Genomic DNA, 13,521 nt, shown 5'->3' with positions numbered 1-13,521 from the left:
ATGAATTTAAATGCTGAATATTATGTATTGAATATTGAGGGCCTGTTGATATTAATGCCAGTTAAAGTTCACTCAGGATATGTGTACCTTCCAATATCTATCAATTATTCTTTCAGAATTTCCCTTTTAATTATTTAAGCACCAATTTTTAATCAGTTCTCAATATCCATCACATTCCGTTCCCCCTGCCACTATTCACCAGTCATTGTTTTCCCTCTGATTCTATGAGCTGACACTACAACATTTAGCTCCCTTGACTAGACACCACAATCTCCAAAAACATACTTTTGATTCAAACAGTTAAACTCATATTTGATAGGGTAATCTAAATCAGAGTGAATAAGTATGCATGAACCTCCTGCAATGAATGTCTCCTCATAACTTATTTTTCCTACAAAATCTGATAGCCATCTTAAAATGGGCATTCATATTGATGTGTAGGTTATTAATGTAGAACAGTAACAAAACAGGTCCTCGGATAGAACCTTGAGGGCCACCTTGTGTTACTGGCTTCCATTTGCAATAACAATTTGCAGCATTTGATGAGACGATCACTCTTCATTTTCCGTTGTACAGATGTGAAGTAACCCAATTTATAACACTACCACTAATCCCATACCGCTGAACCTCCGGAAAACCCTAGATACAGTGAAAAATGAAAGTGTAATAGTGACTGGAATACCACACAGATATGACCTAATAGAAATGTCATGTGTCAACCAGGAAATTATTAAGGCCAACAGGCAATTTTGCAAAATATGCAAAGCATACAGAAACAAACTTCCTAGATGTGAAATTCTTGGAAAGGAAAGACCTCACCAGGCATGGTAAGCATTTAAATATTCATGGGAAAAAGTTCATAGGTTCTAGAATAAATGAGATGGCTGAGATGATGTACACAAAAGAACAACATCATGCCTATTACTGTCTCAATTCAAAACGGAGAAGCCATCTCATCACAGATGATACCAGCAACAAAAAAAGCAGCAGAACAAACACAAACAATAGCTGTTACCCAAAATGCAGCAGTACAAACAATAATCGATGCAGAAATGCCAACTACAGCATCACAATCAACAGCAGCAGCACAGATAGCAGTAACAACAGAAATCCCAGTAATAACAGGAACAGCAGTACAAACAATAATCAGGACAGAAATGCCAACAACAGCATCACCATCAGCAGCAGCATCAAAGACAGCAGTAACAGCAGAAATCTCAGCAACAGCAGTAGCAGCAGCAGACATGGAAACAACCATCCATGGGGTAGCAAGTAGACGGAAGAGGACACCTCCTTCCCATCTGAAGGATTTTTTAATTGCAGATATGACAAAAAAGAAGCCACCAAGATAAGTAACATTAAATGTTTTACAGTATGCCACCAAAATAATCAGTGTGCAAAAAACAAAGTGCAACAGATGGAAGTAGAGTTACAAATCTTAGACAGCGCCGTTATGTGTATTACAGAGCACTGGTGTAAAGAAAGTGAAATCTATATATTATTTTACCCTCATATGTCCAAGCATGTTCTTATTGCAAAAACACAATGAAAGGTGGAGGATCATGTATTTATATAAAGAATGCCATTGAATTTAAAGTCAGAAATGATATTATCATGCTAAGTGTAGACAAAGACTTTGAAGTGTCAGCAATAGAGATAGTTGCTATAAATATGCCCAAGAAACTAACTATATTATGTGTATGTCATTCTCCCAGTGGTAATTTAGAGATATTCTTTTCAAAACTTATATAAAACCTAGAACTAGTGTTGACTCTGAAACATAATATCCTTTTGTGTGGGGACTTTAACATAAATACAACTGAAACAGATGACACCAGTAACACATTCACGAATATCCTACATAGTTTTGGTATATCATCACTAGTCAACTGTGCAACAAGAATAACCACAGAGTCATCATCTACCATTGACCATGTAGCTACAGATGTAGACAGAGAAAACTGTGATGTACTTGTCAAAAATCTGGAACTGTCTGACCATCTATGTCAGATTATAAAAGTAAAAGCTTGTGTAAAAAAAAGAAACAAAACTGCATGTATATAAAAGAGTCTACTCTCCATCAGTTTTGCAAGAGTTTTCTTTAAAGTTAGCACATGAAAGTTGGGAAGGAGTATACATAGAAACTAAAGTGAATAGCAAGTTCCCCAATTTTATCTCTGAGTTTAAATTAAAATTTGAAGAAACATTCCCCAAAGTATTAATTCTCATTGGAACACCCACAAATAATAAATGGATTACTGAAGGAATTAGAAAAAATGCTCAAACTTGTAAATACTTAAACTTCATTAAAAAGGAAAATAGTGATCCAGTTTTCTTTGCACTACTACAAAACTACAAAAGGATCTACAGGAAGGTACTCAACACTGCAAAAAAATGAGCCAATGATAGGTTCATAAATTTAGGCAGTAATAAAAGCAAAGCTACATGGGCTGTAGTGAAACAAGAAACAGGAACTGTGAAGCAGAGAGGTACAAACACACAAATCAGGAACAAGGAAAACTTAGAAAGTAACCCAAAAGACTTAGCAAATTATGTGAATACCTACTTTAGAAGCATTGCAATGAACTTACAGAAAAAATTTCCAAAAGGTGCTAATCAACCAATACAGAAGCAAACTCAATGGTATTGCTTCCAACAACTGAGAAGGAAGTATGCAATGTTGTAAGGCAAGTACAAGTAAAGAACAAAAACTCGGCAGGTTTAGATGAAATCCCAACGTGCATACTAAAAAAATGCATAAATGGTATCAAAGCTCCACTAACAGAAATCATAAATGAACCCTTCAAAACTGGTTGCTTCCCTGACTATCTGAAGCATGCCAAAATTTTACCAGTTCACAAGAAAGGTGATACAGAAAACGTTGAGAACTACAGACCAATAGCCCTATTGTCGTGCTTTTCCAAATTGATATAAACAATAATGAAAAACTGTAAATTCAACTTCCTCTGCAATGACCAGCATGGTTTCAGGCCTGGTAGAGGTACAGAATCTGCAATAGTACAATTTACAAAAACAGTTTTAGAAGCACTAGATGAGAATAGCTATGTAACTGGCCTTTTCCTAGACCTGTCTAAGGCATTTGATACAGTTGACCACCAGTTGTCACATAAATTAGAGGCACTAGGAGTAAGGTGAGTGCTTGTCAAACAGTTTAGTTCATATCTAGAAAACAGAGTATAGTTAGTAGAGATCATAATGTCTCCAGTGGATCAAAGTACATTGAGAAACATATATCTGATCCACAATGTATCAATATTGGGATCCCTCAAGGACGTTTACTAGGCCCTGTATTATTTCTGGTGTATATAAATGATTTCACACAACAAATCAGCCATGGAGAGAAGATATTGTTTGTGGATGATGGAAACATAGTAATCACCAGTAAGACACCAGCACATATGTTGGGAAATATTGCTGAAGTGCTGAGGGATGTTCACAAAGGGTCTCAGGAAAACAAAACAACTCCTAACGTAAAGGAAACAAATACAATATGCTTTAGAATGAACAGAAAACAGAGTCCCTTAAATTTAAAACTAGGTAACATCTCCGTAGATGATGTAGATACAACAAAATTCTTATGGTTTCACACTGACAGCCAAATGAAGTGGAATGAACATGCTATGAAACTCTCGAAAAAGATATCCACAATGATGAGACCACTCTTTGCAGGTGCGACCAGAATAACAGAACTGTCATCTTCTCCTTTAGAGAATATCTTCACAAATATGGATAATGATATCACTGAGGCACTAAATGTAAACTTAGGTCTTACGGATCACAATACACTACTAGCATACATAAATTCCTCTGTACCCAAGGCAGTAAAATATAAGTGGATATACAAAAGGCACTTCTATACAGAAAAAGTGAATACTTTCATCCAGTTGTTAGTTAATGAAACCTGGGAAGGTGTCTTTGCACAAACAACAACTGAGGAACCTTGCAATGCTTTTTCTAGTACATTCATGTCCCTATTTGAGATGAGTTTTCCAAAACAGCTCACAAAGATCAATGTTATGTCTAAGAACACAAGTCAGTGGATAACACCTCGTATTAGAGTATCTAGTCAAACACTAAAACATATTAGTCAACTCAAAAAAGACAACACTTCACAGATTTTGTTAAGACATATAGGAAAATTTACAGGAAGGTGATCAAAAAAGCCAAGACAATGCACAATAACAGTGTAATTGCTGGTCAGCAAACAAATCGAAAGCTATATGGAATGTAGTGTAGTTGTTGTTGTTGTTGTTGTGGTCTTCAGTCCTGAGACTGGTTTGATGCAACTCAATACAAAATAAAGAAATTGTGAGAGTTGCTACTACAAAATTCCTAGGTGTACATATAGACGAAAATTTAGACTGGAAATCCCACATCCTGTATCTCTCTCATAAGTTAAGCTCTGCTTGCTTCGCATTACATGTTATTACCTTTGTATGTAGTAGGGAATGTAGCAGAACTGTTTACTTTGCTTATATACATTCTGCTATTACCTATGGCCTCACCTTCTGGGGTCATAGTAAGAAAAATCTCAAAACCATTTTCACTCTACAAAAACGATTTATTAGAATAATTACCAACAGTTCAAGGCTAACTCCTTCAAAGCAATTATTTCAGCAGCTAAATATTCTACCCCTACCATGCCTCTATATACAAAAAAGTGTAATTAATGAAAAAAGAAATATTGACAATTTCCAATCCAACTCATATCTACATACTTACAACACAAGAAAGTGCAATGACATTCATATTAAAAGAGTTAACAACGCTTTGGCACAGAAACAAAGAAACATACAAGGAAGTCGATTGTATAACAAACTACCGGTAAAGATAAAAGAAATAAAAAAATTGTATTCTTTAAAGAAGCAGTATTCAAATTTTTAATGACCAACTGCTATTATAGTGTAAACAAATACCTGAAATAGCTTCATACAAAACAATTAGATTTATGTACTCTGTACCAAAAGCAATTTTTATCTTATTGTTGCTATGATCTAAATAAATAATATGTACAAAAAGGTTAGAATTATTATGTGTTATATCTAAATATCAACTGTGTATTCCATGTAAATAGTCTTTCTCATACATTAATGTAATTAATCAAAGTTGTACATGCTATTTCAATGTGGTCTGATGTGTAGTCTACTATGCACATTTGTATTGTGTAGAGTATTATTCACCTATATACACTCCTGGAAATTGAAATAAGAACACCGTGAATTCATTGTCCCAGGAAGGGGAAATTTTATTGACACATTCCTGGGGTCAGATACATCACATGATCACACTGACAGAACCACAGGCACATAGACACAGGCAACAGAGCATGCACAATGTCGTCACTAGTACAGTGTATATTCACCTTTCGCAGCAATGCAGGCTGCTATTCTCCCATGGAGACGATCGTAGAGATGCTGGATGTAGTCCTGTGGAATGGCTTGCCAAGCCATTTCCACCTGGCACCTCAGTTGGACCAGCGTTCGTGCTGGAGGTGCAGACTGCGTGAGACGACGCTTCATCCAGTCCCAAACATGCTCAATGGGGGACAGATCTGGAGATCTTGCTGGCCAGGGTAGTTGACTTACACCTTCTAGAGCACGTTGGGTGGCACGGGATACATGCGGACGTGCATTGTCCTGTTGGAACAGCAAGTTCCCTTGCCGGTCTAGGAATTGTAGAACGATGGATTCGATGACGGTTTGGATGTACCGTGTTGGCCCTGTGTGCCTCAGTTGTATGCAGTCCTGATTGTGGCGCTCACCTGCACGGCGCCAAACACGCATACGACCATCATTGGCACCAAGGCAGAAGCGACTCTCATCGCTGAAGACGACACGTCTCCATTCGTCCCTCCATTCACGCCTGTCGCGACACCACTGAAGGCGGGCTGCACGATGTTGGGGCGTGAGCAGAAGACGGCCTAACGGTGTGCGGGACCGTAGCCCAGCTTCACGGAGATGGTTGCGAATGGTCCTCGCCGATACCCCAGGAGCAACAGTGTCCCTAATTTGCTGGGAAGTGGCGGTGTGGTCCCCTACGGCACTGCGTAGGATCCTACGGTCTTGGCGTGCATCCGTCCTCCGCTGTGGTCCAGTCCCAGGTTGACGGGCATGTGCACCTTCTGCCGACCACTGGCGACAACATCGATGTACTGTGGAGACCTCACGCCCCACATGTTGAGCAATTCGGCGGTACGTCCACCCGGCCTCCCGCATGCCCACTATACGCCCTCGCTCAAAGTCCGTCAACTGCACATATGGTTCACGTCCACGCTGTCGCAGCATGCTACCAGTGTTAAAGACTGCGATGGAGCTCCATATGCCACGGCAAACTGACTGACACTGACGGCGGCGGTGCACAAATGCTGCGCAGCTAGCGCCATTCGACGGCCAACACCGCGGTTCCTGGTGTGTCCGCTGTGCCGTGCGTGTGATCATTGCTTGTACAGCCCTCTCGCAGTGTCCGGAGCAAGTATGGTGGGTCTGACACACTGGTGTCAATGTGTTCTTTTTTCCATTTCTAGGAGTGTATATAAAATAGAGGGAAATATTCCACATAGGAAAAGTATATATAAAAAAACAAAGATGCTGTAACTTACCAAATGATAAAGCACTGGTAGACAGACACAATAAAAAACACACACAAGCACACACACAAATTTCAAGCTTTCTTGTTTGGTACGTTAGAAGCATTCTATGTGGGAATGACCAGCAACAAACTGTCCATTCACATGAATGGACACAGGCAGACAGTGTTTGTTGGTAATGAGGATCACCCTGTGGCTAAACATGCCTTGGTGCTTGGCCAGTACATCTTGGCACAGTGTTACACCAGCTTGGTTATCTGGATACTTCCCACTGACAGCAACCAATCAGAGCTCCAAAAATGGGAACTTGCCCTTCAATATATTCTCTTTTCCTGCTACCCACCATGCCTCAACCTGCGCTAATTTCAAGTTGCTGCCCCCCATACATCACTTGTCATTCAACAACATCTTTGCCCTGTACTTCCACCTTGACTGACACCTCTGCCCAACCTCTTTGCCTATACATATCTCTGCTTGTGTCTGTATATGTGCGGATGGATATGTGTATGTGTGCGACTGTGTACCTGTCCTTTTTTCTCCCTATGGTAAGTCTTTTTGCTCCTGAGATTGGAATGACTCCATAACCTCACCCTTAAAACCCACAGCCTTTTGTCTTTCCCTCTCCTTCCCTCTTCTGATGAAGCAACTGTTGGTTGCAAAAGCTTGAATTTTGTGTGTGTGTTCGTGTTTGTTAGTGTCTCTATCAACATACCAACGCTTTGGTTTGGTAAATTACATCATCTTTGTTTTTAGATACTTAGAGTCCTTGTATCCACATACAGTAGGGAATGTTTGGGAACTGTATACTTTAGTTATGTTCATTCAGTAATCAGTTATGGTATTATTTTCTAGGGAAAGAGTGCTCAGAATTTACAAACAATATTAAAAATGCAAAAGTGAGCAGTAAGAATTATAACAAAAAGCAGTAAGTGGGCCCACTGCACAGAACTTGTCAAAATGTTAGAAATGTTAACTGTTGCTTGTGAATTTATATTCCAAACCATAGTGTTCATCAAGAAAAATATAGAAAATTATATCACAAATAGCAGTTTTCAAAACTATAGTACAAGAACAAGTCACTGTCTTCACCAAGAAAGGAAGAATAAACATAAGACTCATAATAGCTTCTTGTATGAAGGTGAAAAACTGTATAATAAACTGCCACAGAAAATAAAAGAAGCAGATAACATGTACTGCTTTAGGAAAAATCTTAAATTGTTTTTGTAAGGACACTGCTTTTACATTATAAGTGAATTCCTTAGTACAAATGATTGTAAATAGCTTTTGTTTCATAATATTTTGATCAGGAGCAAAAATGATTGTAAATAGCTTATATGTCACAAAGTTTAACCACATGTAACAACAAACTGTATAAATATATGAATGTACGCAACTGACAACATCCATACATTTTAATATGTCAACAGATGACTAAATAATAATAATAATAATAATAATAATGATAATGATAAAATCTTATAGGTAAGAATGGCATGATTTATTGAGTGAAAGACTTTTATGAGGTCAAAAAAGATTCCTGCAACTTTATTCTTATTGCCTAATGATGTGCTAATCTTACCAACAAACTTTTGAACTGTTTCTACTGTGCTTTTTCCATGCTAGAAGTCACTCTGTTTCTTCAAAATAATGTCATATTTTTCAATAAAATTTTGAATCTGGATGGCAACAGCTTTTTCAGATACTTTTGGCAGGACTGGATGAAGAGAGATGGGATGACAATTTCCCATGTCTTTTCTTGATCCTTTGTTGTGCAATGGTTTTATTTCTATGTACTTTAGCACCTCTTGGAAACATTCGTATTCAAAACATTTGATTATTATTATAGATTCTGTGTCATTTTGCGCAAAAATTTAAGAACTTTTGTGAGTATCCCATTTAAACCTGCAGAATTGTGGTGTCTCAGTGTTAACATATTATGTTTTACTTCTCTTGCCTAAAATGATTCAAGTTTTGGGAGGCATTAAGACATTTGAAATAGTTACAAATTCAATAAGGAGTAGCAAGAAGCAGTTACTGACTGACTGTCCTTCTCACCTACTTCTTAGCTGTACACACCTAGTGATGTTAAGCTAGAAAAGTGCACTTGCTCTGGACTTTATTTCTCATTTGGTTTTGAACAATAGCAAAGGGGGAAGTCAATTTCAATCCTTAGAATCAAGACATCAAAAACATTACCATCAATAATGAATCTAAGTAGGAAACTGCTTAGTTGATGATTTGAAATATTTGATCAATTCTCACATGTACAATACTCAGAAAATGTATCAAACATGAGAAATGAGCAAAGGGGAAAATTAGTTCTTCACAGGAGTTGAAGTTATAACAGATGGAATAATTCCAACTTGCTGTGTCATAGGCCTTCAAACAAAATTTTTAAATTCCAAAACAAACATTAGCGAGGTTAGTTTTTAAGTGTATCAAGTATGCAAAATAAAGAGGAAAAGAAAAATAAATATTATTTATTTTAGGAGTGGTATCACACCAAGTGGAGCTATTTTGCCTTGACACATTTCAACTTCCCAAGTATTTGAACTGTTCACTTTCTTCCAGAATGGTTGATCCAACTTTTACATGTAAGGACATACATTTGTGAGACATCATCATGAGTACTGCCTTTTTCTGATGCTATACTTTTATGTTATATTTTTTCCAATACTATATATTTTCTGAAAGGTAAGTACTCTTTTAGAGCATTAATTTTCTGATTCAGGAATAATCAACATATCATTTTTACACTTCATCTTATAAATAATTCAACATACAGTGTCAAAATAATGAAATTACAATAATAATTCCTTATCTCCACACATACTGATTAACTTAGAAACAAAGGAATAACACTGTCTCACACCTGTCCCAGTTTTAACCACCTCAGTGCCTCCAGTCCTCATGTGGTGTTTTATTTTTTGCAACACAAAAATGATAATTTCTTATCTTCTCACACTATATCAATGTATGCTTTTGTATTTCACATTGTAATCTCTCTGTAAAACAGTGTATACAGCATAAGTTTATTTTTGTGGCAAAAAATGATAATTTCTGACCAATATTTACATCAATGTGCACTTATATATTTTAACTAAACCTTTGTATACGTGAACTAAAATCTAATTCAATGTCCAAAAGCTGATTATTATATGGGCTGAAAATACACAAATAAACAGATTGTAAATTAGTCTTTGATCTCTGCACTCTATTAAATTATGTTTTAGTATTTCCAAGAGCCAGGTACAACTGACCTCATAAAAAGTTGTTACCCAGTCAGTGAAACACTAACAGTGCACCTCTAGAACACAGTGTGATATTACTCCCAACAGTCAGATAACATATTTTATCACTTTTCATTTTCTAAATCCACAAGCTTGATCATCTTATTTTCCAAATTTTCAGACATCATGGATACATTAATTGTCTCCACAAGTTTATTTCAGGCTGTTTCGTTTGAATGTACAGCCATTTTTACATCTAACAAAGCATTTTAACAGATTTCATTTTTACAAACATTATTGGCAAGTATGAGCAATGTGTTCACTACCATTGTCTTCTCATTTGATTCACAGGGAAAAGGGAGGATGGGTGGCAGAGAGGGAAATGATATGTAAAGACTGTGGATAAGATATCAGAGCATCACATGTATTTTGAACTGGGAAACAGCAACTTATACATGTTTTCTGTTGCTGCTCCAATCACATCTCATCTATACATCAGCCACCTAAACACTCCTTTTGTGTTATACTTTTTACTTATGCACTATGTCATATTAATAACGTTACCCTTGATTTTTTTATGTTCATTGTAACTGAATCTAACAAGGTGAACAGTGCATACAGTTTGATACCAATTGGTGATAATAATGACTACACCACATTCCTATATTGATAAACTTCACTACAATTAACCCCCCCCCCCCCCAAAATTTCACTCTCTGATAGTGTCTCCCTGTTACTGAGATTTACCTTCCATTTTTGTCAGCTGACACAGCAGGAAGTTTCAAATGATGGCTAAATTTTACCTAGCACCATTCTAAATCATTTTAAAACAAAATAATTTACTAAAACTCTTTTTTATGTCTTATAATGTTATGAAGCAATAAATTTACCTGGCAACAAGTTGTTTATGTAGGTAGTAGAAAAGTTCACCACGGCGATCTTTATTCACAATGTTGAGAGGTCCTTCAAACGGATACACAAGATGCCAGTGCCAGTGGAACAAATTTATTCCAATATCTTCACGAAAATAGGCAACACGGTGCTCAGGTTCTAGGTCAGAGGCAGTGAAATCCTGTGGTATTTCTATCGGAACCTGATTCAACAAGAGAAATTTTCACAATATAAATTTTCAAAATTATCTCTGGTCATAGATAATACATTACTTAGTACAATTAATGCATTTATTAATACAATACTTTTTTAGCAATGTAGCGGTTATTCAAATAATCTAATGTGACTGTGGGGACATAAAACTGTGGAGTCGGCCAGCACAATATTGCTGCCCTGAGTTAGCTCAACTAACCACTCTAGACCTGCACTTAATTCAGACTAAAACTCCATCCATTGAATGTGGACTCACCAATGCTATGATTCACGCCTAGTGAGTGCAGAATGCAGTCCACAGGCAAAACTAAGGACAATGACAAATTTGCAGTACTTCTTAACTACCTTGGTGATCATGCCGATCTCATTAGTGACACAGACAAGTACAAGACAATTGAAGCACTTCTGCTTTAATGTCTATCCCATATGCCAGTGCAATAACTTCATCTAGTGGTAAGTCAAACCTCACTCGGTCACAGCATGCCTTCTGCGGTGTGGTGCAAGCTTCACCTGCAAACTGATACAAGCCTATGCCCATATCATGCCCTGTGGACCTTTTGGCTATTAAAGCAGTTGAAGAGCATTAAAGTGGCAATGCTGGCATATGAGGACACTCCTTTACTCCACTAGGTTTCAAACTATGTCTGGCTGACAGAATGCTAGTGCTCACACAGTACTGCTCATTGATTAATTATCATCGCGACTGCACTACAGCTGACAGCATCCCCACCCACATTGTCAACAATGCACGACCCAGGCCCAGACTAGCCAAACACCCTGCCTGCATTCCTGGCTGCTATTGTGCACCTTGCACTGTACCTCTTGATGTCGTCTGTGACTTGCTGAACCTTGCCACTACTGCTCTGTGCGGTCTCCAGCATCATGAACATAATCAAATGCATAAAATGCAGACTACCACCAATGCATCTCCACCTGGTCTCTGACCTATGCCAGTCAGTCGAAACAAACTATATGTTCACCTTCATCCTCACAATGACATCCAGCTAATGACTCAGTGGTACCAGTGGCTGGCACTGCCTCCATCACTCTCAATCTTGGCAACCATGCACCTAAGCCCTGGACATTGTTAGTGGCAACAGTGGAGCCTTGCTTAAGAGCACTACTGTTTACTGCCAGACCTGAACTGCCCTCTGCTCTTGCACCATGGTGGCCAACAGCTGATCAGCAGAAATATCAGCAACTCCCTTCCTGCAAACGATACGCTGCCATCTCCTACTTCACAGTCAGAGATGCCTCTTGATGTTATCTTGAAATACAAAATGCTTCTGGATGAGCTCCACATGAAATCTGCCATGCACTCTGAACTCCAGCATTCCAACTCAGATATGTGAGAAACCAATGACCTTCTCTCTACAAGCATCACCAAGACTTCTAGTGAACTTCATATGGAGCAACAGCAACTCACTGTTCTGCAACACCTACACCCACTGCCCGACAATGAAGACATTTCATTGGCCTCAAAACAGGTCACTCAGTTGCCTTTACCTAATTGTGCTCACCCAACCACATCCAGTTTTTTGACTGTGCTTCTGCGATAGGGTTGTCCATTGACAATTGTGTTACAATAACACCTATCACTACGCTCTTGTCCACCACTTCACACCAGTCCATCTGGCCACAGATTATTTTTACTGTCCATGATGGGAAAGTTAACTGCATTAAAATCACCTGTGGCAGGTGTGGATGAACTTTTGTGTGCTGGTATTGTACAGCCATCTGACAATGCTGAGCTTCCCCTTCAAACTCGTCTTCAAATATAATAATATCTGGTGACTGTGTGATGATTATCATTTCCATAATGCCTGGACTGTAATAGATAGCTACTCTGTACCAAACTTGCAAGGCTTTTACACACAAACTTCTTGGTGTCACCATATTCAGTGTTGTTGACTGTAAAAGGGCCCATTTACAGATACCTATGGCCGACAAGAATATACCAAAAAATGCAAGAACCAAGCCATTTGATCTGTTTGAGTTTTTATTTATGGCATATAGCTTAAAAAATGTGGTGGAAGTTTATTGATGGACTCCTATTTAACACATCCTTCTGCTATGCTTACCTAGATGACATGATAATTTTCTCCCAGTCTCCTGATGAATATGATATCAAATTTACGTGCCATGTTAGAAAAGCTAGTGACACACAGTGTCATAAATAACAGTGACAACTGCCAACTATGGCAATCATGTGTCACCTTTGTTGGACATTTCGCTGATGCTTCAGGGAAATACTCCATGCTAGAGAAAAGGGAGCAACTCTGCCTCCTCCCTACCCCCTCAGACTATCAAGAACTACCACACTCTTTCCTCTGATTGAGCTGCTGCTCAGCAGGAACATCACTGGCAAATGATACGTGATATACATGACTGAAATACAAATGGCCATCAACAAGATTAAATCTGATGTCACACAGGAAGTTACCCTTGTGCTTCCATCACTGGACACACATCTTGTGATCACCACAGACACCAGCAATTGTGTGACTGATGTGGTACTACAGCACGAGATTGCTGGCACAACACAGCCACTGCACTTCTTCTCTCAGAAGTTAACTGATA

The 13,521-nt window shown here is 38.2% G+C and overlaps 1 protein-coding gene across 3 annotated transcripts in view; it reads right to left on the bottom strand.

The window, feature by feature from the left end:
* LOC126325538 (phenoloxidase 1-like) overlaps positions 1–13,521 on the bottom strand; it is a 279,076-nt gene that overhangs the window by 163,601 nt on the left and 101,954 nt on the right. For all 3 annotated transcript variants that reach the window (XM_049995249.1, XM_049995257.1, XM_049995260.1), the window contains one exon: positions 10,728–10,930. In XM_049995249.1, the coding sequence (XP_049851206.1) occupies positions 10,728–10,930 (203 nt within the window). The remainder of the gene's footprint in view (positions 1–10,727; positions 10,931–13,521) is intronic.

The sequence above is a fragment of the Schistocerca gregaria genome, chromosome 2 (genome assembly GCF_023897955.1).
Source record: "Schistocerca gregaria isolate iqSchGreg1 chromosome 2, iqSchGreg1.2, whole genome shotgun sequence".
NCBI classification, from domain to species: Eukaryota; Metazoa; Arthropoda; class Insecta; order Orthoptera; family Acrididae; genus Schistocerca; species Schistocerca gregaria.
Note: the sequence above shows the minus strand (reverse complement) of the source record. Positions and strands in the feature narration are given on the sequence as shown.